The sequence below is a fragment of the Diplotaxodon limnothrissa genome, linkage group LG23 (assembly GCF_057381915.1).
Source record: "Diplotaxodon limnothrissa isolate DT_005_m linkage group LG23, D_limnothrissa_male_GT1.1, whole genome shotgun sequence".
NCBI classification, from domain to species: domain Eukaryota; kingdom Metazoa; phylum Chordata; class Actinopteri; order Cichliformes; family Cichlidae; genus Diplotaxodon; species Diplotaxodon limnothrissa.
In genome coordinates this window covers 39,165,951-39,192,446 of record NC_140617.1, presented here as the reverse complement: position 1 = coordinate 39,192,446, position 26,496 = coordinate 39,165,951, and the positions used below count along the sequence as shown (strand labels likewise).

The window sequence follows — 26,496 nt, the reverse complement described above, 5'->3', positions numbered from 1 at the left end:
CCAGATTTCAAGCAGACTTCAAAGAAGTATAACAGGAATGACTACTTGGCCATTGGGTCTCTAGTTGACCATGTCCATGTCTGCTGCTGAGTATAATTCAGGCTTAACCAGAACCCTGTCCTAACCCTGACCCCACCCTGACACCAACACCGGGCTATCAGATATCAGATTGCACATTTGCAGCTTTTTATTGTATCTGATATCCCCGTGTTGGTGTTGTTCCTGCATCATTATAATTAATGTTGGCCGTGTATAAACACTGAAACTGACCAGTCATTTTGCAATGATGTCATAGCTTTGTTCATACAAAACTATATTCTGATTCAAATCATGTTGGTTTGCAAGTGATATTTTTTATAGCATTTGCTACCTTCTTGCCTAATGCTAAGTAAATGCTCAGACGATTGGTCACCTGCAATACTGATCCTGGACCAACACCGTTATGACAATGTAGGAACAAAACCAACATGGAGAAATGAGACTGTGCCAGCTTTTATCTCCTACTGAAACTGAAAATTGTGGCTCGCTTCCCACTCATTTACACGTTCCTTCATTGCTGATGAGTTGCCTCTAGAAGGACTTCGATGATATCATGAGCTAATAAAAAAAAAAGCCTCTATTGTGACATCTGCCTTTGCTTATAAAATCTGATGTGCACTTTCCAGTTCCCAAATAAAAGAAGAAAAAAATATCACCCTCCTTTCAGCCATAACCAGTAAACCCCTGATAGTAAGGGCATATTTCTAATTGTTTTTGTGATTCATTTAAGAACTGTTTGGCTTTTGGTCTGAACCTAAAACTGTGACATGCACATTGTATTGTTTACTTATGTTTTACAAGTCAATGATGGGAAAAAAAAACCCTAAAACTAATCTCTGGGTGTTTTCCTTTTGTGATTTTCCCACAGTGTTGGCTATCGTCACAAAACACTGCTCACTACACAGTCAGCCATCTTCTTTCCAGCAGCTTATCGTCTCCCTGCTTTCCGCACATCTCTTGGCCACCTCGGTTATCTGCTGGGAGTACACTCAACATTTGGCTGAACACTTAATTCAATTGGGAACGTCTTAGGGACTTTCTCTCAAGCAATGTTGATTTGTCCCTCACTTGTGTCACTAAGCATAGCATAAACATTTACTCATTCTTTTTTTTTTCATGCATAAAATACAGATGAGAAATATCCATGCTGCTGATGAACTGAGCACTGAGTTTGCTGCATACATCTGCTGCAAGTTTCTTTTTGGGGCCAATAGGTCAGTAGGGTGTAAGCACTAGAAATGAAGTCACATTGAGGCAAATACTCAAGTGACACCCACAGATCATCTTACTAACAGATCTATTATAGGCTGAACCCTTTTTTTCCTGCCCAGCTGATCAACCTCTACGCAACTCCTTATCATCCAAGGGTGCAAATCAATGGTTGCAGTGCCTGAAAAGCAAAGTGATTTAAACCAGATGACCCCCTTCACCCCATCAAGCCACAAATCTGTCAAACAGTAGGGAAGCAAAACAGAACGAGGCAGCGGGCATTTTTTTTTGACACAGCCGGAGCTCTGCGGCTATAAATAGAAAAACAGCTCAGCAGAGGAATGGGTCGAGGCGCAGCATATATCTCCAGTTAAACAACGGTGTGGATATTCTTAAACTCAGACTTTATAATGCAGAGTTTCTGGCGAGGAAACTAATATTGTAAGTTAGTTTATCAGAAAGGTAATGTAATGGCAATGCTGACTGAGAATCTGCATCAAAATGCCATCTAGTGGGCACTTTTGTTATTAAAACACAAGCCGTTCACCCCTAACCCACACACATGGTACCCAGACAAATTTTTTCAGTGCTTGCTTATGTTAAAGTCTACTCATATAAACACTGAAAAGACATTGAAATCCTAAAAAATGCTCACTAAAAGTTAAAAGTGTCTGAGCTGTGACAGATTAAAGCAATTGAAACACTATTTATATTATAGACTCACTCCATGTGGTCCACACTTAAGGACAAACCACAGTGAAAATTTGGCTGGATCCTTCAGGCTGTTTTCTGGCCTCCAGAGCCATATGTTTGACACTGCTGGTCTATAGCACAAACTTCTGTTTGTGGATATTGTGTTCTCACACACGTACACACTATTGGAGTTGTAATATATTTCATATTCCTTTTTATTAAAAAACAAAACAAAAAAACAACAGCAAAGTCAAATAGACTCCAACTTAATAAAACACCAACAAATAGAAAAACACAGAATCAGCACACAAAAAACAATGAAAGTTAAATAAAAACCATAGAAGTAGAAAATAAAAATAAAATCACAGAAAATTCAGCAGAAGTGTTTCTGGAGAAACAATAATGTGACGGACCAGCTGAGGAAGTGACGGAAACCAAAACATGTGAAGAACTGCACGGAGATGAAAAAGAATAGAAAAAAAAAGAATTCTAATGTGTGTTTTAATCGCATGAGACATATAATACTGTAGATACATAATGTAGATACGTGTTTGCTATTAGCTAGTCATGAGTTGCTATTGTTACTGTCAGCTCATTGTTTCCGGAGCAGTTCCATCGCATTGTCTTCTCAGCAAAAACACTTTAGTTTTTTCTCTTTCCATTGTGTTTTATTCAACTTCTGTTGTGTTTTGTGTGTTTTTACAGCAATTTTCTATTTGCTGGTGTTTTCTTGAGTTGCAGTGCGTTTGACCTCTCCAGGCCACCATACATATGGCTTGTTGGGGTGCAAGTACAGGTAGAAATGTACAATCCCACAAACCTGAATCATCTCTATTTTTGTTACCTACTGAAAGTCAAACTTTCTCTTAGTGCAGGTTTCCACAAAAAGCCAAGAAAGAGAAAAACGTGCGGAGATAAAAATCATGTTGTGATGGCTCAGTCACGCTACAGTTAAACCAGGGCAGCAGCCTCCTTGTAACGAGTGATTGGTGATTGCATGGAAGTTTTTCGCAGTCAGCAACCAATTGCAAGTAGTTGCAGCCACTGAAATTTCTCTGCAACCTGTATCTACACAATTGCAGTCCGACCTGAAGTGACTGTAATTGCTCTCAGATAGACTTGTGAAGGTTTGCAAATAATAATTTATTAATTTATGTTTCAGTCAGTCTTAGTCAGTCTGTGCTGATGAGTAGAAGCCATCTGGTTGTAATCTGATTATATGAAAGCAAGATTGCCAAGCACCTATGTAATTCTGTAATTCAGCTACTCCCTTGGGACAAGGGGTCGCTACAACAGGTAGAACCACTGGTTTTGATTCGACGGTTTTATGCCAGATTCCCTTCCTGACACAACTGGCTGGAATCAAACCAGCAACATTTTGCTTGCCATGCGACTGTCAGCCACTGCGCCATCTTCTGGCTATTTTAGCACCATCTTGACGCCCCAAAGTTGCTTTGAAGACAGACTTCAAGTGGTTCCCATCTTTTAAGCCACCATTTCAAAGGCAACAAGACCGCAAGTTCATTGCACACAGTTGGAGTAATTCTGGAGGATCTATGAGTAGCAGCTGCATGATACCAACACTGAACCAGTGCATTTAAACTTGTTCTGTGCCGTAGATTTTCTATCAACACGTCTCCACCTCCAGTTAATGAGAGACCCCTGAGTTCCTTATTACTCATTACTAAAACAAATATTAATAAATTTAGTCAGTTAAAAAAAGACTTAGCTAGAGCTTGAGCTTTAAAACAAGAAATTTCCTGTCATGGTTTGTTAGGAAAGAGGGCCCGATATGTAAACACAAGCAACAGGCAGGGGGTGTAAAAGCAAGGAACTAAGTAGAGTTGAGTGTTTCAATCTATGCATGATAGGAAACAATGGCGATTCAAAAAACAGGAACGAAGAAAGAAACAGACACACATGGGAGTGATGGATAACACACAACATGTAAACTCAATTAAAAATTCATGACATCAGAAAAAACAGCATCAGCTGAAGACTGGGGGTTTAACCAATATTATTAGGGCAATATTTTTAAGCCCTGAACCTGCCTTTCTGAGGATATAGAAATGCCATTATCATCTAATGTAATTCAGTAAAATGCGGCCATGTTTAAATTAAATGTAGAAATTTTTTTAGCCAGCAGAGGGCACCAGCAAGCTTCTAATAACCCTTTTGGTTTGTGGACAAACTTGGGGAACACTGAGCTGTCTCCTGACTGTCTCACATGCAAACATGGACACACACACACACACAAGATGAATCACTGTAAAAATGTGGGTGGGCTGTGTTGTGGCCAGTCACAGCTGCACACATCTGTCTCTTCAGCATTTCTGTGTCATAAGTATCTTATAAATACATGACAATAGCTGATAACGGCTGCAGGCAGAGTGTATTTCACAGCACTGGGGCCAAATAAAACCTTTAATAAATGCACTGGACAAGGAGGAAAAATCCAGCGATTTGATCTGAGTTCCCGAAACATGTTAACTCCATAAGAATGTTTTACAGCCCTCAAACATTTAAGCCTTATTTATATAGATGATGTTTTCTTGATTGGTTGTGGGCTGCAGAGCACTGATACAATCACGTCCCCTGCTGTTAAAGCTATCTGAGCAATAAAATCTTCTGGTAAATGTGGGTATGTGTTGTTCTTATTACACACTAGCTTAGTATGCTCATAAGGTAACTGCAGCCGAATGGAGTTGTTTGTACTGTCACCAGCACACACATTATCCACACACATCCACACACACACAAACATAACAATGTGTGTTTGTACTGCTTTAGTAGGGAACAGCGTCACTTCCAAGCAGAGATCCTATTCTCTCCTGCAGCGCACCTTCCCAGAACATTTTGGTGTGTGTATCTGAGTGTGCGTGTGCATGCTCATATATGGGATATTAGTTTTTGAGGTCCAGTAGTCCCAGAAGATTCAAAAATTGTTGACCTACCTTTTGGATTGGAATGATAAAAACACGTTTGCTTTTACAAAAAAAAGAAGAAGAAAAAAATCATAGGAAAACTTCATTTTTGTAAAATGAAGCTTAACCCTGCACTTTGCTGACTTTTCCTATTTAAATAGTCCTTTATCTACTCTGAACAGTCTTTAGAAAAGCCCTACTAGCAATCGCCAATATAAAAAGTTGTATGTAGCCGCAAGGCATCACCCTCTAAATTCTTGACTCATTTTCAAATCATTTTTATTATTTTTGGCCAGTGTGACCAGTGTACTCTACCTTCTTTTGAAAGAAGCTGGAATGCTCAGTTATAAGCTAATGCTAGCTAACATAGCTAGCATGCTAAAATAATTAACCCTCTGTAGCCCAACAGGATTCTATTAAAAAGATTTCCAGATTTATGAGAATTCTAAAAGAACGAGGAAATCTGCTAAACATTCAAAATCTCTAAATATAGCTAAAATGTTGATTATATTAGTTTTAGTAATATAATAACTTATTTAATAGCTTAGCTTATAGATTATTTATTTTCTGATATTGTTATTACTGATTTTCAGCAGATAAGACATGCAACCCTTCCAACAACTAACTGGCTTTAGCTGGCTAAACAATGATAGTTAGTTATAAGCTAACATTATACCAGGTAAGACTCAAGTTTCCTAAAAAAAAAAAAAACCCCACACACTTTTCCTCTCAGAGACAGTTTGATTACATTCACAAATTGAATGAAAATTTATTCGCTAAGTGTCCGAGTGTGACAACGTCAGAGTCACTTAAAAGAATGCTTTCGTTTCTGTTAGCGGTGGCTAACAGCAGCTAACAGAGGCTAACCAGTGGCAATTACTGACACAATCCTCAACAACACACCTCCATAGCGTTGTTATCGGACAGCTTCATTTGATGAGGTTCACTCAACTTGTATCGGACATATTTCACAAACTTTTACCTGGTGGCCACGTCCAGTTCAGCGACTTCAGGCCTAGCAGACAGTTATGGGCTACGGCTGTCCATGTTGCACATTTGTTAATCTACTTTACATTTTAACAGTATCCAAGTGGATGAATTTTGTTTTATTTATTTTTTAAATTATGTATTGTACAGCAAGTTGAAAACTGTCAATAGAATTTAATATTGCCTTTTGTAATGCCACAAGTGGCCACTCCAAAAACTGCAGTTTTTGGCACTACCTCTTTGGCTTGGCATTTTTCAGTCCTGCAGGCTGCTGTTTGGTCTTTCTTGCATTTTTACTTTCCCCGTAGCAGAAATTTTTATTTTTTTTTAAAAAGCAGAAGACGAGACAGAAGACTGACAAGTGATGAAAACTTAGCAAAAGTGTAAAGAACACAATAGAAAGCAATAGCAATAGCAAACCTTGCATCTATTTTTGTCTCTCACTGCAAAATAATTAAAGTGAAACTTAAAGGCTGAAGAAGAAAAAGCTAATGGAGGGACCTCAAGTAGCAGGTCAGATATCAATTAGCATGCAGGGTTTACTTTTGGAGGCCTCAAAACAAAGGCAGACAAATTATTTCAAAGAGCTAAACTCTAGAGCTGAGCATGAAGAGATGACTGTGCTTAATAAGAGTGTGAGGTGTGTCAGCTTGGTTTCCCACTGAGAGCTGCAATTTGCCTTAATTTGACCTAATTGGAGGAGGGTTTGCTGTTGTCAAGCTGCCAGCTTTAAGCGAGAATGCTGAAAAAGAGGACTTTTGCTAAATTACCGATATGAAATTGAGAAATGTCTAGAGAGTGAGAGATGGAGAGAAACTAAGTAGGAAAATAATAGACATGCCAAGAGAAAATAGGGGGAAAGAAGACATGAGGTAAAAACAAAAAAACAAAACCAAAAAAAAAACCTACCACAAACACACACACACCTGTGTCGGATTAGCTCTGGCTAGCAGGGAGGCTGTGTGTTAATGGAGATTTAATAGGCTCTGAAATGACTTACTGCAGTCATACAGTGTGTGTTCAGACGTGCAGTGTGTGCTTCACTGCGTGTTCTTTAAAGGTTCTCTGTATGCTTTTTGGCTTCATGAAGTTAGTAAATCTTTCCATTTTGATTTCTGTTAAACATGTAGACACTCAGCTATTGTAAAGAAAATGTGGGGTATGCTGGCTCTAAGATAGCTGAATGTTTAGATTTGGTTGATAGCCTGTATTTACAGAATTTAGATTTTATATTGAGCCACAGGAGACTAAACCACAGGCTGTATAAAAAAGATGGACATAGCCAACATGATGTCACCAGCTGGTTACAAAACTCTTAATTTGAAACCTCAAGCTGAACTTTTTTTTCTCTATCTCAGCATTTTAAAGCTGGACATCAAGATTAAGCAGCAGATCTGACTGAAAATTAGGGATACTGCATAATCATTCATTAGCAACTTATAATATCATGTTGTTTTTAATAAGACATTAAAGCAGATGATGTGAGGTCATAGAGCTAGGGACCCGTGAGCTGTTTCCTATTGACTTTTTTTATATAACCGGATATCTTTTTGCAACCACATGTGTTGCCTCTGCTGGCTACTAGTTAGAATGCAAGTTTAAGTCATGTCCACATGTCCATCTTCTCTATACTTTCTATATTTTCAGCTTTTTATAGGTTGATGTCTGTCTCTATGTTAGCTTCTTTACATTTTATTTACTTAATTCACAGATGCATTCCCAATGAAAAGGACAATAAGACATTGTTTACTGCAATTTATTAAGAAAAACAGCTCTAATCCAATCGTTTAGGTGTTTTTTTTAGATGTATTACCATGTAGAACTATTGGTCAAACCAAAGTGTTTATATACAGTTAAGTGGCAGATTTGTTTAGAATGTTTGCCTCTCATCTGGTTTGTTTTGGTAGGGATCCAAAATGAAGCCAAAGCTGAACTGGACTTTTAACTTTGACTGTCTCCCCAAGTGAGGCACTCCCACAGAGTATTATGTTAAAATGCCCAATATTAAAAAGCCTACCTGCTTTGCCTGAAAGCTAGGTCGATGCTAAACTAAATTGCCATAGTTGCTAGCTGTCTGTTAGACGAGTAATTTCACCCTACCGGACCTCTCAGACATGTTATTGGAGCTCGTGCCTTTTGGAAAAAAATTGCAAAGCAATCATGTGACAGATAGCATGACTTGACATGTGACTAATTTTACTTGCTTATGCTAGTGTTAATTTGCTGTGCGAAGCATCCATAAATTCCTTGTTAACCAAAATAACTTGACCTATAAGGTGACTTGTGTTTCTAAAAAAAAAAAACAAGATATAGGAAAAAGGTGAAGCTTAAGGCAAAACAGTACAAACCACAAACCAGTTGGTGATTTCCATCTTTTATTTACAGTCACTGTTTTAGAACTACAGCTCATGCTTTTTACTTACAAAATGTGACACATATTTCACATTTCTACCACATTATGCTGTCTTTAAATCATTTGCTATAACATCTGAGCATCAGCATTTGCCAGCGGACTTTCAAAGAGGATATGAAAGCATCTTAGAAGAAATATGCACACAGAACTAATTACCGTGCAGATTCTGTTCCTCTTTTGCTTGTTTCCATTTTACTTTTCAAGGACTTCAAACTCCAACTCTGCAGACTCTCTCCTTTCTGACTGTTCTGTCTGTTGCCACAGCAACAACTCAGTGATGTAAACACCGCCGCTGACCCTGGCTGTAGGAGTGAGAACAAAGAAAGCGTCATTTTTTAACGTAAGCATTAAGCGATAGTTTATATGTTCAAAGGCTCTGACGCAGTCAGTGCAGCTTCTCAGCAATGGAAAAATCAGACAAGAGGAAGATGAACGAACTAACAAATACAATCAAAGTAGGAATAGAGATGTGAAGTGAAAAATGCAATTTACCTTTAATGTCCTTCATATCTAATGTAATGCTATGCATAGGCATAAGGAAGCGCATATTTATATTTCCGGCAAACTACAGCACAAGCACAAGGTTATGATTTCTATTCCAGTTGTTAACATATAACTGTACCCGTGCTCTCTTTACTTGGAAAAAAACCCCCTAAATCATATGATAATGATTCACAGCAAAATCTCCAGTGTTAAATTAACACTGGAGAGTATCTATATGGGTCCACACCTCTGAGTGTTAAATACAACACTGTTGAGTGTTAAATTAACACTTTTGACAGTGTTATATGTTTAAAAGTAACCTAGTCAGTTTTGAGGATTAACAAAGACTAACACTGAGCAGTGCTGATTTTCTAACACTGGAATATTTCTAACATTTTGAGTTATTTTCCAGTGTTAGAAAATCAGCACTGCTCAGTGTTAGTCTTTGTGGCATGCCATGGACATATTGGGTTAGTACAACATAAGCAACTTTACCAACAATTAGTATTAATGTTGATTTTGATGTGTTAAATGTCTTAGACAACTAAGGTAATTTTTGGCTCAAGATTGCAAAACACCAATATATAAACAGCCACAAAGCCAACAGACCAACAGGTTAAGTCATGGCTATCTCCATCTCTGCTAGAGAGTATATGCCTCAGGTATGAAGGCTTATTAGCAATATTTCATACGTACATGATAAATTGGTTGTGTGTAAATGAAATAAGCACCAATACCATGAAAATTGTTTCTGTTTTTTTCATCTAAGTAATATAGTCAAAATATCATGTGTCATCACTGATGTTTTACCTAAATTACTGAAATCTGTCCACCAAAAGCTAAAGTTTGGCTAACAACCTGGCAAACATACTTTCCAGTCAGTGTCAGGCAAGTGCTCTGTTTCCAGTTTGCACACACACAAAGGAGGAGGAAAGGAGCGTGCTTTAAGCTCCACATCAACTGGAAAGATTGGAACATTCAATTTCTTATTTTACGGCTAAAGTGACACAACAGAAGTTATAGCTAGCGCAAACCCAGCATGTTTCTGTGTGTACAATGATACAAGGTGGTGGGAGTGTGGGTGGAGCCAACCAGGGAGTCTAGCTTAGATTCCAGCTGCATTCCAGAGAGAGAAAAAGACATGGGAGATGGATCTGTCAAACCCCACCTCCTGTCTTCCTTATACTTTTCTTCGTCCTCCACCTAAACACACATACACACAGTCACTGCCTGCTGAAGCTCAGGGTAAACCGCATATCAGTAACTGTCTAGGAAATTAACCTTCTCAGAACATAAAACCTTCATGTGTCTTTGGGTGTATGTGCCTAAAAAATCCCAAGTTTATTCTGCTCTTCCATATTTAGATGTTTCAGTGGTGAAATCCAAATCAGACAAAGTAAATGTTTAAAGTCATTGTAGACAAGTTCTATTGGAAGCATTCTTACTGGACAAATTGTTAAAGCAGCTGAACAATTTACAAGTGGAGCATACCAATGTGCTGCCAGAATAATGTGAAGAAAATGCTGAGACTTTAAATTGCCTGTTATTGGGAGGATGACTGGAAGGTCAACTTGCTGATGGATGAGACTGGTGATAATCTGCATTTTTATTATTGTTAATGAATCCCATGAAAGACCAAACCCAGTGATAGCCTGATATGTTTATCCCGATGTGCTTTAGAGATTTGATTCCTACTGCTGTAAATACACTTTAGAGGCATACTGTATGTTGATCTTTAACTGAAAATATTGCCTGAAAAATATCCATGTTTGAGTTACATTTGCTAAATGGTTCAGTTAACACTCTTCTATGCATTTGATTGAGATCTGTCTTATATAAACACCTTAGACATATTATATACACTGCTGCAGCCTGCCTGCAAATGTTGCAACATCTGCACGCCACTTTGCAACCTACCTTGATACCAGCCATTCCCATATTAAAAAGATGCATTTATTGTGCATTATTTGTGGGGCGACCGTGGTTTGTGGGGAAACCGTGGTTCAGGGGGTTGGGAAACCCGTCTGATCCCCAGCACTATCTGTTGTGTCCTTGGGCAAGACACTTCACCTACCGCCTACTGGTGATGGCCAGAGGGGCCGTTGGTGCGATATGGCAGCCTCGCTTCTATCAGTCTGCCCCTGGGCAGCTTGCTTCCATTCAGTGTGTGAATGTGAGAGTGAATGAATAGTGAAATTGTAAAGCGCTTTGAGCGTCTCGAAAAGCGCTATATAAATGCAATCCATTATTATTACTATATTGTAAAGATTTACATTGTTAAAGGCTTAGTTCTACTAGAGAAAAAAAACATTCACATGAGATTCACGTCTGTTTCATGCTGTGATTATCCAGCAGTGCAGAGTTTGGAAAAAAAATAGGGATGGAACTTTGACAAAAATGTCTGCTCATTGTTTGTGTATATGCAAGTGCAACACTATGAAACACTTGATTTCTGATGGAGTCCAGCACTTTCCAGTACTTCTACATACCTGCAAAAATAAAATATAAAAAAGTGTTCCCTAGAAACCCAGTGCAGGAGAGTATTCATGTTTACTTCAAAGGTTCAGCCAGACATAGCTGACGAAAAGAGAGCAAATTAATATAAAAATTCTACAATGCATTGGCTACAAAAACACACTTCTTTTCCACTGCAGGGACAGGGCTAAAGGAAACTAAGATCAGCCTATGTTACTATAGTATCACTCAACTGAAAATAGCTGTTTCTAGCTGTTTCTATATAAAATGGCAAATTTTTGTAATGGTTTTGTAATGTTGGGAAACTCATGATAAGAAACAAAAATCAGTAGATTAAAGTCCTGTAAGATTTAAATATCTGTGGAAATGTAATATTCATTTTGAACATTATGGAGCTGTCATAATTATTGTCAACACACAATTTAATTTATTTGGTAAAACTTTCTATATCAATTACTTTTTATTTATCATAACTGGCAGTTAGCTATCTTGGCAGTTAGGATAAATAGTCATGAAAATGAATGAATTTTTTCCATTTTCATGGACATGAATTGGGATTTTTTACACATCAGTGATCAATTAAAATAGAAAAAGGACCTCATATATACAGTACAAACTGATATTTAATTTGTTATGTTTTTTTGTGAGAAGGCTCAATAAACACATCTGAATGACTAGTTAAATTATTATTATTATTATTATCATCATTATTATTATTAATAATAACCAACCCCATCCATCATTCATTCATTCTCTTCTGCTTGTCCTTATCAGAGGCACGGGAGGCACAAATCCATTAAATGTGCTATGTCTTATAATGTCACACAGGACGTTATAAGACATAGCTCACGCTGCAACATATCTTCTTCACAGTAGTATCTGTGTGACCTGCGTCCTACAAACTGCACTGTCCTAAATTATTGTTCTTTTCCTAAAAAGATACTTGTAATTCTTTAATAGTTAACAGAAATGTATGCATCTGTAGGACATCTTAAATAAGCTATAGACTGCAGACAGCACAGTGGCACACTGTTGCTACCCTAGGCGCCTTTCTGCATGGACAGGCGTATCAGGTACTTCTGAAGTGGAAATGCTGAGGGGAAAATCGATGTATTTCTTTAGGGCAGAATTTTACAACACTCCGAGCTTTCTTTGTGTGGCGAATTTGGATCGCACATAAACAAAACGGCATAATATCTCTGATAATGCCTGATAATTTGCTAACAGTGTAGCAGAGACACATACTTAATAGCTGCACATGTTGAATCAACAGTTTTGTCTTTCACCCATATTATCAGTAAAAGGATAAAAGCATTGCTTTCATTTGTGAACAGCACATTTCTCAAACGCTGCTGTGTTTATACAGCAGGCTAAATATTTATACCATGAACTGAGAAGAATTGAGGCCGCTCGCTCTGACTTTGGTAACCGTTTGATATGCTTCAGGCCAGGTGACTTCCATGCTGCTCTGATCACACACGTCTATGTTCTGTGTATCCAGCTATGCAAATATATACTGTACAGGTCATATCAGCATGTTCTTTGATCCTGCAATCCTGCAAGTGTAGGAATGCACACATAGTTGTAAAAAGGGAATATTGGAAAAATGCAAAGAATCCAAATACATGCAAATGCACACACTCTCATAAACACAATTGACGGGTATGCTAAAGCAGTGTCACTTGTGCTAATTTGTTATTAACATAAGAGTAAAACTGAGTTCAAAGTCCACAGGAGGCCTAACCAAAGGGAGAAATCTGCAGCTTCTACTTTTATCATCGCAGCAGACTCGATTAAGCTGGAGAAATTTGTCTTCTTGTGGCTTTAATTGCATTTGTGGCATTGCTCTGCTTCATGCTACCTGTTGTTTTCCATTCTTCAAATGAAAGAAGCTGCTGTCGGAAGATGTGGGCCAGGGTGTACTGCAAACACAGCACACAGAAGAGAGATGGATGACTTTAAACACAAAGAAAGAAGATGGTAGGCGTGACAGAGAAAGAGATATGACTCCAGGGAGGGAGGGAGGGAAGTATTTCTCATCTCAACAGTCTCTAAGATACCTCCTTGTTTTAGCTCCTTCACAGAAGGCTTTGGCCTATTCTGGCATAAACAAACACCTGATACCTTCAAATTTATGAGACAAATTGATTTGCATGGGAAAGTGCGGCAGTGACCAGACTGAGCTGATTATCATAGTGGTGAAAATAAGCAGAACAATACAGGCAACGGGAGCCAGGTACAGTATGTTAGTAACAGCCATTCAGCTCCTTTTTTGTCTGTGTCCGTGCTTCTGCACCTGGTGCTTGTATGATTAGTAATTCAAAAACCAAATGGAAACATTAAGCAAATACATTTGCAGGCAAGGATCAGATTGGATGTTAACCCCACCAACACCCAGGGTATACTGCTAAGTCATTATAAGAAATACAAAACTGTTTAATTTGATTTCATTGTGTTTTGATGGCTGAAATGGCTCTCTACTTGCAGATTTGGAGTGCAAGATGTCAGACAAAGAAACTGTTTAGAGAAATTTTGTTAATTTTCAGTTAATAGCTGTTTTGGAACACCTTGTTGGTGCAGAAATACTCTTTTATGGCTTATTTTTTGTAAATTCAACATGCTTTGCATGCTTTTGCAAGAGATTGCTTAGTCACTTAGACTTTGCCTAGTTATCTGCAATGTATAAGTGGCCTTGGCTCAAGAGGTAGAGCATGGCAGCTACTAATTATGAGGTTGGAGGTACGATCCTTGGTTCTTCCAGTCTGCATGCCAAAGTATCCTTGGTGAAAATGCTGAACTCCAAGTTGCTGTTTGATGCAACCATGTAAATGAGACAAGTTGTATAAAGTCAGTTGAGTGCACAAGTAGAAAAGTACTAAGTAGGAACCTGCCCATTGTATAGATTCAAAACTTTTATCCCTTAAGTAAGTACATTTTTTATCCTTGAATGACACATGGATTAGTGTCCGGTGGCGTAACAGACAAAGGAACATTCCTCTGAAAATTGTCAGGTATAAGGACTGGACTGAAAATGAGTATAAAAGCTGCCAAAGTCCAAAGAAAAACTTTGAAAGACCTTCATAAAACCTAAGGACTGTTGCTCAAGACCACACAATTACAAGAATGTTTAGATCTTTGGAATGACAGGGGATTTGAGGAGACTCAAGAAGACTTGAGAATACTTTAAAGCATCAGGACAGGTTTGTTTGTGTGAATTCATATAAAACGAGTTCAAACGCTGTCCAAACATCCAGTGTTTCAGCTCTAACAGATCTCAGATATCCATGATGGCAGAGTCATACACACAAAAGCTGGTGCACAAATACACACAAGGGCCCATCCGATGTGTTTGGATAAATGTGCAGAGAGTGAAGCTATCCTTCTGCTGGAAGAGGCTTGAACAAACACACTTGCGTCACATCAGTCAGTGAACATTTTATTCTACTATTCAAGCTATTCCAAACCCTCCTCTCGAGCGTCTCTGGATATTCGCTCGCCGGAGAAAATCTCCTTAACGGCTGTTAGTCAAGAGCCGGTCCGAACCTCCCACGTCAGACAGAACTGTGTCAGCGACAAGCGGCAAGAAGACAAAGTAAGGTTTTGCTATGGTGGCTCTCTTGACGTATTATAGCACGCGTGGGGCTGCTGTTTTCTTCACGTACTGTCAGCTTCTATAAAAGAAGAATGTTTGAATTTGTGGGAAAGTCTTTCGAACACCCAAAAAAGAGAAAATATGTGATATCGTAGTGTTCATCGCTCACATGTGTGGTTAAGAACCACCGCCAACCCTGTGACTTTGTATCTCCAATCTCAGCCCATGTGAGCATGCTGATGTCATGTCACTCTCCCAGCGTCCCATAATGACCCAGACGCTTCTACTGTGGCGCTATGGCAACAAGTGCAGGCTATTTCTGACTTTCCTGCAGCCACCAAATACATCACACAGCACAAATTTACAGAAATGTATTCAAATACAATTACCTTGTGAAGAATCACAGCACATTATTGGGTATAAGCTGCACTATTAGACAACATTAGCGTGTCCTATTATATGCTGACACATGCGTATAGACGATATCACAGAAACACACACGTCCCTGTTATTGTCCAGCGCAGCGGGCGAGCCGAGACACCATGGCAACTGTTGTGGCAAAAAACATTAAGGAGGCGTGGGAGGTGGAGGACAGCGTGTCTGCTGGCGTCCGCGTGCGTGCGTGTGTGCACGTGCGAATTAAGGTGGAGGAGCTGAAAGACAAAGTATCTGTTTGTGAGATAGCAGCCTTTATGATACAGAGAAGGATTATACTCTGCACTTGAACAAACGGGTTGTGTTTTTGTCACGGATTTGAGCACTGCGTGACCGCTGCCGGTTAACATAAAATCAGAAAAACTGAAATAATAAGAACTCCAATGTAAAACAACAGCGTAGAAAGTGCAGCGCACTGGCTAATCATTTGAGTCATACTTCTAAACAGATTGTGTAGGTAACTTGTGTGGACATCTCACTCTGTTTCATTATGTTTTCCCTTCTTCCCTGCAAACCACAACTCCGTTTTTGCATTTACGTGTGGACTAGAAAAACGGAGAAAACGCAGCGTCAAAGGTGTGCGCATTTTTTGACGTCACACTGTGCGCCACGTTATTGTTTCGGTGAAATGAATTTCTACAATACTGTTACTGTTAATTCTACTCTCTGCAGTGTTTAAATGCTTACATATACACACAGTTACTGTCCCTCCACACATACCACTCGGTTCTGCTTCTATGCCCCAGCTTTGTTTACTTTTTCCCACCGAGGCTTCTAGACTTCTGATTGGCCAACATTTCTGCACGGTTAGGAATCTAGCGCCACCTGCTGCTTTGGCATGTTCATAGCAGCGTTTTCCTTCATTTCTGCCTTTACGTGTGGACGGGATTATTTTTTAAAACGAAAACGGAAAATCTCCGTTTTCAAAAATACCCGTGTACGTGTGGATGTAGCCTCAGTCTCTGACTGGAAGCGCTAATTCGTCATTCGGCTTTTGTCAGACTAAAGTAACTGTTAAAACTGTTTGAAAAGCTAAGCTATACAACAAGGAGAGATTGAGAATTTCCTTTTAGTTCTCAGTTTATTTGATATTGACAAAAGTTAGTCAATTTTGTCTGTTCTTCTGTAAAACAAACTAAGATTTATTTTTAGAATTAATATTTTGTTTCTAAGTGGAATTGACAATTTAGTCGTCTGTTTCGTTTGTTCTATTTTGAAACTTAAACGCTTTAGCGGCTGCCTTTTGTGTATTTTGCAATATTTGCCTTTATTTATCTGAAAAAGTCTCATGTTCCTTAAGTACATCTACCCTGTTGAACTTATTATGGGAAATAAATATTTAAATAAAAACAAGCTGCTGATTATTTCACATTTTACTTGTGAGCAACGGCACATTTAACTTACAAATATAGTTATTTGGCTTATATCGTGATAGATATCGTTATCGCCTGAAATGAAAAAAACATATCGTGATATGAAAAAATCTTATATCGCCCAGCTCTAGTGACAACTCGTACTTTTCCACTCTCTTTTTTCTCCCTCCCTCGCTCACAGACACATAACAGGTATGGCAGTCCATTCTCCCTGCAGCACGGACTGCACTGCCCATGAGTAGGGATGGGTATCGTTTAGGTTTTATCCGATACCGGTGCCAAAACGGTACTTTTGAAACGGTGCCGGTGCTTAAACGGTGCTCGAACCGGTGCTTAAAGAATAAAGAACACAAACTTCGTCCAAAAACCTCTTGTGTTTTTATTTTCCCCAGTAATTTTTTTAAGCAAAATTATAACAAAGTTAGCCCTTTCTGTCAATAAAACATAACGTCTTTGGAACCAGTGCTTAAACAATTGAAAACAAACTTTTTCATGAAACCTGTGATGTTTAGCAGTTTTTTTTGCAAGAAGATAATCATATTAGCCTTTTCTGGAGCTATACGGCATCGCTCTTGGCTGATGGCATGCCCAGCACAAGAGAAAACTCTTTCAGAAGGCGTTGATGAGGCTGGGACACACAAGTATTTTTCTGATAGGGCAGATAAATTGGGGAGTGTATCCCTCTTACTCCACCACCAGGCCACAGGGTCTTGTCCAGAGGTAATTCCTGGCAGTCTTTTGTATATTTGAAGCTCCTTATGTACCTGCTCTGTGATTGAGGGGACTCTACCCGCTTGAGAAGCAGCCTGTTGAAGCTCTCTGTCTTCATCCTCAAACAGCTTTTCTAAGGGTGACTTTTGGACCTTACTTAGCTGAAAAACAACAAAAAAAGATGTGTGAGGTTTGCAAAATAAATAAAGATCACTTTTAGAATGTAGTGGTTGTGTTAGAAAAAATCTGAAATTACATATTTTTCTGGCTTGTCCATGTCAGCATCATCCACCTCGCTGTGTGCTTTGGGGTCCTCAGTGGGAGGCTATGGACACACAGATAGTAAAAGAGCATTCCTTCAACATAGAAACTACATCATGATGCAAAAGGACAAGATTGTACACACACAATGAAAATACCTGCGCAACTGCTACTGTGGCATTTGCAACTGCTGCCTTCTCCAACCTGTCCCAGATGTCAGTAGCTGCCTCACCATCTAGCCTGCCTTTAAAACGTGGGTCCATCATCGTGGCCTCCTTCAGAAATTTCTGAAGGTTTTCATCCTTTAAGTAAAACAAGATATAACATAGGACCTGATACTGGAAAAAAGGTAACCCTATTTTCCATGCGCATTGACATTGTCTGCAAATACCTGATATCTTTTCTGCAGACTACCCCAGACTTTCTCTTTTATTGAAGAGGTGAAAACACTGTCTTCATCACATCGGCTGAAATGTGCCTCCAGCTTGGCCAGGATGGGGATGATTTGGCTGCATGTGGGTGACTTGTCACTTGAGACACACATGGTTGACGTGTACAGGACTTGCATGCACTTAATAAACTCCTCTGCCTTGATTAAATCAGTGTGCGTGAACCTTTCTAGTCTGTTGAAAATTTTTCACAATGTTAAAGGTAAATGACGTTATTTAGCTCTTGCAAGTGATGCTCATGTCATTCACTTACTTGTCCTTCTCCATAGGCTTCCTCAGCCGTTGATCCAGAGCAGCTACCTGGATTGCATCAAACTGCTCCATAACTCTCTCCACCATTAGGAAGAGAGAATTCCAGCGCGTCTTAACGTCAAGAATTACATTATGCTCTGGCAAATCTAAAGCACAGATAGACACAAACATATTTTAAATTACTATAAAAAAGGTAATATGAATAACAATACTTCTTGATATGTAACTGCATGTGCTACTTACTCAGGATTCGCTGCTTTTCTCTGAGCACAGTTTTGCTCAAGGATGAACGTTTGAGCCACACCACAACTGAACGGATTTTGGCACACCAGCTGGAAACTGCAGGAATGTCATACACCTTTTGTGCGGCCAGGTTGAGGGTATGAGCAAAGCATCCCACTTTTAAAAAGTCCAATTTTTTCAAAGCAACATCCATGTTGCAGGCATTATCTACAGTGGCAGCAATTATTTTCCCTCCCAAGTGAAATTGCTCCACAACGCTTGATATTTCTTTAGCGACAACTGGACCTGTTTGTGACTCATAAACTGCTTCAGTGCTGAGCACATTCTGCTTCATTTTGCCTTTGTAGATGTAGTGAACAGTCACTGTGAGGAAATGGTCCTGAGCAATACTGGTCCATCCATCACAGGTGATAGCGACCTTGTTAACCTGTGCCAAATTCTGGATGAGGTTTGTAGCGACTTCCACAGTCGCTAGAGGCCGGGGATGAAGCCTGCCTATTTGCCTGACGCGCTGTCAACTTTACGCAATAATGCGAGAGGTGGAATTGTTTGCTTGTTTATTAAAGTGCTTTGCGATTTTTACAGAGTAGTATCATCGGCTCCTGATTCAGACTCTTACAACGTCACAGGCTCTAATATAACGAAGCGAAACATGTTGTGCAGCGGTCAACAAAAACTACGGCTACCCAGCCCTCCTCTCTGTCAAAATCAAACCCAGTGAATGACAGACTGACAACGCCCATTTATGTCACCGCTAGCACCCACGTGACTCCCATAACAACCAAGCAAATAAAAACCCAGTGATCATCAGAATTCAATACATTCAATTATGGCTCCTACACACCAGCCCCTAATTATTAGGATCCCTTCTAATAATTACCCATAATTAACCAAGTAGGAGACATAAAACATGCAGAGAAAAGTCAAGCATTTACTGTATTTCAATATTACCCGCAGGAATCCTATAGGTAATCTTAAAGTCTATCTTTAAAGAAAAAAAATGAGAGACATTTTATGTCCAAATACAATCCAAGTCTGATAATTGGACCCAGAAGTCTTTGACTGTGATCTGCCTCCAGCAGTAGACACAGTTTGGTAATAGGTCGATCCAGGCAACTAGTCTGAGTTTTAATCCGAACTTGACGAACGAATCCTCTTCGGTCAGGAAAAGTCTTTATCACACGTCCCATTGGCCAAGAGTTTCGAGGTGCCGAACTGTCCATGATAAGAACCAGATCTCCCACGATGAGGTTCCTTTTTACTCCAATCCATCGCTGACGTTCCTGTTGCTGTAGTAGGTATTCCTTCACCCATCTTTTCCAAAACAAGTCAGACATGTATTGGACTTGTTTCCATCTTCTGTGTGTGTACATATCAGTGGAATGGAATACTCCTGGTGGTAATATCGGTGAAGTCTTTAACAGAAGAAGATGATTAGGGGTCAAAGCTTCCAGGTCGTTAGGATCCATTGAGGCTTTGGTAATTGGGCGGCTGTTAATGATGGCTTCAACCTCACAAAGTACAGTATGAAGACCTTCTTCATCCAGGTTTTGTACTTTCATTATGGAATTAAGTACTTTGCGAACCAGTCTTATCAGTCGCTCCCAGGTTCCTCCGTGATGTGAACCTCCAGGTAGAAAAATGTTTAAACAAGCGAGTAACAGAATTTTCTCCAGCTTGTTCAACACTCACTGTGGCAACTGTTTTTACCTCAGGATCATCAGATGCAAGCAGACTGATGTCATCTGGGTAGACAGGCCATTCACTCCTAGATTGTAGAAGATACTGAGGCCCAGACAACCATTTTGTATTCTTCATAAAAACATCGACTTTCACTCCTCTTGAGGCCATATCTGCTGGATTACTGGCAGTGTCCACATATCTCCATTGCGAGGAAGATGAAACTCTTAAGATTTGTGAAACTCGGTTGGCCACAAAAACCTTGAATCTTGAAGTTTCACTCCTGATGTATTTAAGAACAGAAGCACTATCTGTCCAAAACACAGAATCCAGAAGTTCCATCTGCAGCTCTTTCCTCCAGAGTACATCCAATCGACTGGCCATGGTTGCTGCAATGAGCTCCATCCTCGGGATGGTAAAGGATTTAAGAGGAGCAACACGAGCCTTTCCCATAACAAACGCACAGTGTCGTTCTGAACAGATGTTTTCAATCAGCAGGTAGGTCACTGTTCCATACCCATCCTCACTGGCATCACAGAAATGGTGCAACTGAGCACTCGTGATTTCTCCAAATCCATCAGGTTTCAGACAACGACTCACTTCAAACTTGCTCAATAGCTGGAGCTGCTGGAGCCATGTTAACCATCTTTTGGAAAACAGCTCTGGTACGTTATCGTCCCAGCCGATTCCTTCCTGGCATAGATCTCTTAGGATTTTCTTAGCAGTTAAGACCACAGGACTTAGCATTCCAAGAGGATCATAGATAGAACTGACAATTGAAAGGATTCCTCTTCTGGTGAGCGGTCTGTCCTTGAGCACAATCTTGAACTTAAAAGAGTCTGATTTTATACACCACTCCACGCCCAAAACTCGCTTGATCATTGAGGAATCCAATTCCATGTTCAACTCTTTCATTCCTGTGGCTCTATGACTTTCAGGAATTGATTCCAGCACTGCAGGCTTGTTGGTGATCCACTTTTTGAGCAGAAATCCTCCTTTGGCACACAAAGAAACCAACTCGTGGTACATTAACACTGCTTCCTCATCAGTTTCAACGGACACAAGACAATCGTCCACATAAAAACAGTGCAACAACTTCTTCACAGCTTCCTCACTGTAGAGATGTCCGAAGTCATCCGCACACTTTCTGAGTGCAAAGTTGGCACAACTTGGTGACGAAGTTGCCCCGAAGAGATGTACATTCATCCTATATTCAGATGTTGGTTGTTCCAGATCACCTTTAGGCCACCAGAGAAATCTCAATAGATCTTTATCTTCAGCTGGAATCATGACTTGATGGAACATGGATTCAATATCTCCCATAACTACAACTGGCTCCTTCCTGAATCTTGTGATCACTCCTATTAAAGAGCTTGTAAGATCAGGTCCTTGTAAGAGTTGGGAGTTTAAAGATGTTCCCTGATAACTCATTCCACAGTCAAACACAACTCTGAGTTTCTTCTTGGTCAGATGGTAAACACCATGGTGTGGTATATACCACAGCTTGCCATCATTGCGATTCATCTCCTCTTCCGGGACCTTTTCAGCATAACCTTTAGCCAGAAGCTCATTCATGAAGACTTTGTACTCAGTATGAAACACTGTGTCTCTCTCAAATCTCTTTTGTAGAAAGCGCAGACGTTGTTGAACAACTTTCTTATTGTTTGGCATACTGATACTGGCATTCCGAAAAGGTAATGCTATCTGGATATGACCACCCACATATTTGGCAGAGTTAGTCACTATTTCCAGAAATCTCTGATCCTCTCTTGACAATCCAACCTGCTCATCAACTTTGCTCTCAGGAAAGTCATTCTTGAACTGTTGCTGCCAAAGCTCCTCCAGCGTGACAACAGAAATTCTGTTGACTGTAACTTGTGGATGCTTCTGATCACCTGTAGCTTCACAGTTTCCTGAAAGTGGTCCATTGATGGTCCAGCCAAGCCTTGTCCTTACGGCATACGGTCCTCCATCAACACTACACACCACTTCCAGAGGTTCCAAGGCTTTGGGAATGTTCGTTCCAATCAGAAGTTCGATTCCTGCATTTATTTGAGGCAAGGTTATGTGTTTTAAATGTGCCCATCCTTCAATATCTCCTGGTGTTGTAATATTTCCTTTATGTACAGGCATGGACTCCTGTGTGTACACTTTTGGCAGTTCCAGAAATTCGTCACCACAAAGAGCGGCAACCTCCAGTCCTGATAAAGTGTTGCTGCTCACAATTCTTTCCTGGCCCATGGTTCTGAGGAGGATGTTTCCTTTCCTTCCCTCAAGGTGAAGTCTGCGCATCAGACTCTCAGTGCAGAAAACTGCTGTGCTCCCTTGGTCCAAAAAAGCATATGTTGTAATAATGTTGCTTCCTTTCTTTGACTTTACTTGGACAGGCACAATGGGCAGTTTACAGTCCTGGTCTCCAGCCCCTGTAAGACCACTCGACACCAGTGTGTTCACATGCGGTTGCATGTTCCTGTCAGTCTTTTCAGAAGGTGAACTTTCTTTGTGCAGGATGGTGGGATGTTTCCGGCTGCATTTTGAACAGGAAATCCTCTTACGGCAGTCTTTACTGATGTGTCCTATACACAAGCAGCCAAAACAGATGCCATTTTCCTTTAAGAAGGTTATCTTCTTCTCATGAGCCATTTTTCCCAACTGTGCACAGACGTCCAACATGTGTCTTCCTCCACAACAAATACAGACGTTCCTTCCAACCTGATTATTTTTCATTTCCATTTCCGCAGGCTTAGGTGTACTCTCCACAACTTGCATAGTGGTGGCAAAGCTTGTTCCTTTATTTCCAGGTCTGCCTTGATACTTGGCTTTACTCATTCCTTTTGTTGGTAAAGAAAGCGGAGAATCTTGTATATTACCGAATACAGGATCAGTTAATATTCTTATTTGCTTCTCCAAAAAGTCTGCAATATCCATAAATTTGGCTCTTCTTTTATGTCTTTCTTGCAGGTCACAAACATGGCTTCTCCATTTGTCCCTAAATTTATACGGCAATTTTTTAATAATGTTCACCATATTAGAAGGCATGTCCAAATCACTCAGATGCTGCACCTCCTCCATTGCATTACAGCATCCCCTGAGGAACAAACTGTAGTTCTGAAGAGCTTTTACTTCCTCTGTTTTAATTGATGGCCATGAAAGTGCCTTGTCCAGATATGCAGCTGCGACCTTCTGTTCATCACCATAGTGCTCCTTTAACAGTGATTTTGCCTTGCGATAACCATGATCTGAGTTCATTTGTTGACCGCTTCTCACCAATTCCTTTGCATGGCCTCTTGTGTACTGTTCCAAAAAATATAAACGATCGCTGTTATTTTTCGTATTGCACTCAACTGCATTCTCAAATGCTTTAATAAATGAATAATATTGAAGTGGATCTCCATCAAAATGAGGTATTTCTCTCTTTGGTAAAGAGAAGAGGCTTTGTTGTTGGATTAAGAGTGTTGTTATTTCATTTTGTTTAGTCATTATTCCAATAACATCATTTTGTGGTTCCGGTTCCACCATACCATTTGTATAACAGTCATTTTGTCCATTTGCATCAGATGGGTTTGAAGGAATAACTGAATATTGTCGAGGATGCTTATTTTGAGAAGATTCAGTCAGCACGGCTTGTTGCATGACACATTCCTGGGTTTTATCTTTTCTCCTGTTTTGAGTTTCAGCATTAGTCAATGAATTTTGTTTTGCAGAAATGTGAGGTATAAATTCCAATGCATCAACATTAAGGGTTTGTTTAGATCTTTCATGGAAAATGTATGAATTCATTCCATCTGAAACTTTTAAAGATCCTTTTTTGCTTGTTATACTTTGAGCTTTAAGGACATTTATTGTAGCCATTTTTTCAGCAATTTCAGTGTCCAATTTTAGCCTTTCCTTTCTTTTACGAAGACGTTCCTCCTCTTCTTCCAGTACATGTTTCTCATCCAATAATTTCTGCTTTATCATTAAAGCTGCCAACTCTGCCTCAGCTTTCATACGAACAGATGAAGTTGAAGATCCTGATGAAGAAGTTTTGTCGCTTTCAACATTTGAAACACTATCACTTGGCTTGATATCATCCTCCACTTCTGTCTCAGTATTTGATGCAACATTGTTTTCCAATAAATTGATTTGCTTTGGACGAACAGCAGGATTTTGTTCTCTTTGATTTATCCAGTTCTGAATTTCATTTAAAAACACATTGGTGTATTTCATGATACTTGAAAACCATTCCTCTTGTTTTATTATTTCCTCCTCTGGCACCAAAGACGACACCTCAACATGTGAACTTGAAGCCTTTTCACACAGTGCCTTTAAATCCACCAAATACTGCTTAATTTGAGAAAGATTTTCATTGTGTTGCATGAGCGCTTTCATTTTTTGTATTAGTCCTTTCATTTTATTGACATAAATTTTGCATTCATTTTGTAATTTTTCGATTTTATTCAACAATGCCTTTCCAGTCATTTTTCTTTCTCTCTTTTCCCCCAAATGATTAGAGGAACAATCATCACCACCTGCTTGACTCATGATTTTCCCGTTTGTTTGTTCGATTTTTTTTAATTTATTTATTTTAATCTTCAGTGATCATCCATTAAAATATATCCACTGGAAGCCACAATAGACTTTGACCATAAAATCCTTTCAACGTAACGGCACTTTAATTGTCCATTTGAACGTCATCCAAGCAGCATAATTAATAAGACGCAGCGCAGACATCATTCCAAGGGGGGCGCAGCCAAAAACGTTGCACATTTAACCAACATTCATTCCATTCAGTGTCTCCTCTTGAACATCTCAGCGCTAATGCAATGTGGCTTCCTTTTCCACAACCAGACATGCACAGGTATTCTTACCTGCGCTCCTCAGAATTGCGTCAGGTGTGTCGGTGCTGCTGGGCTCACTCATTCAGATGCGCTGCACTTACTTGGCGTCTTTCAGGTTCCTTGATCTGATTTCTTTTGATCCTGCTTACGGCTTGCTTCTCCAGAATGCCGTTTTTTGTTGACTAAAGATGTAGCGACTTCCACAGTCGCTAGAGGCCGGGGATGAAGCCTGCCTATTTGCCTGACGCGCTGTCAACTTTACGCAATAATGCGAGAGGTGGAATTGTTTGCTTGTTTATTAAAGTGCTTTGCGATTTTTACAGAGTAGTATCATCGGCTCCTGATTCAGACTCTTACAACGTCACAGGCTCTAATATAACGAAGCGAAACATGTTGTGCAGCGGTCAACAAAAACTACGGCTACCCAGCCCTCCTCTCTGTCAAAATCAAAACCAGTGAATGACAGACTGACAACGCCCATTTATGTCACCGCTAGCACCCACGTGACTCCCATAACAACCAAGCAAATAAAAACCCAGCGATCATCAGAATTCAATACATTCAATTATGGCTCCTACAAGGTTGCTTTTCTCCACACAATACCAAGCAGGTATAAGTGTGTTGGATAGATCATCCCTGGATGGGGGCTGATACCTCGGATTAAGGGCAGAGGACATCTCCCTGAATTGAAGAAAAATAACAAAACAAAAAAGAAACATATAGCTCACCTTTTATTCAAATATAGTTTACTTATAATATTTAGAGAAGACTTACAAAGCTAAGCAGCTATGAACATATTAACCTTTACAGTATTATGCAGTCTATTTTTTATGTCAGAGTAATACAACATTTTTCACCTGAATGATGGTGACTCCACCGTTGAAAATGGATGGAGATCTTTGACTATAAATTTTGTCACTGCCCTGTGAATTTCGTCCACTTTTTCTTTCGTCATTTTAGCCTTTTTGGCCAGGATGAAGGGAGTATCTGCCATCAAACAAGAAGACAGCCGCATGTAACTACGACGGTGTTTGCTAGTTCACCTTACATGCATTAATGTAATAACGTGGTTAGCCTACTCAACTTAAATTACACACGAACAACGTTAAGATACTCACCCAGAGAAGAACGGCTGATGCTGCATCATCATCCTCATCATTTCTGCTACACTGGCAGGGCTTTGGGCCAGGACTCTCCTCTTCGGGTTCTTGGATGTTGCTAACTCCGAGAACAGGCACCGCAGCAGATGTGCTAGGTGTGCTGTCTTGCTGCAAGTTATCAAATGCGGTGCATTTCTCGGCTTTTAAAAAAACGCTATGCGACACCATGTGTTTCATTAGATTTGAGGTATTACCTCCTTTGCACATTATTACCTTTAAGCACTTGTTGCAGGCTGCTGAGTTTATATCTTTTGCTGTGAAATACAGCCACACTCTCGAGCGCTTCGCCTTCGGCAT

The 26,496-nt window shown here is 39.7% G+C and overlaps 2 protein-coding genes across 2 annotated transcripts in view; one reads left to right on the top strand and one right to left on the bottom strand.

Annotated features, from left to right (window-relative positions):
• Positions 1-26,496, top strand: part of LOC146608648 (rho GTPase-activating protein 6-like) — a 140,642-nt gene that overhangs the window by 33,258 nt on the left and 80,888 nt on the right. The gene's annotated exons all lie outside the window — the stretch shown is intronic.
• LOC146608649 (zinc finger BED domain-containing protein 4-like) lies at positions 17,058-26,406 on the bottom strand. Its single transcript, XM_085347751.1, has 8 exons — positions 26,394-26,406; positions 25,626-25,762; positions 18,540-18,993; positions 18,298-18,442; positions 17,987-18,218; positions 17,754-17,897; positions 17,591-17,659; positions 17,058-17,495 (listed from the first exon to the last, which is right to left on the bottom strand). The coding sequence occupies exons 1-8, from the start codon at positions 26,404-26,406 to the stop codon at positions 17,058-17,060; spliced, it is 1,632 nt and encodes a 543-aa protein (XP_085203877.1).

Excerpts from the sequence above, each read along its gene's own strand:
- LOC146608649 (XM_085347751.1), bottom strand. Across the intron at positions 18,443-18,539 it reads AGAAAAGCAGCGAATCCTGA|ATTTGCCAGAGCATAATGTA; the intron begins GTAAGTAGCACA and ends TCTGTGCTTTAG. Across the intron at positions 18,219-18,297 it reads AAGCCTATGGAGAAGGACAA|ACTAGAAAGGTTCACGCACA; the intron begins GTAAGTGAATGA and ends AATTTTCAACAG.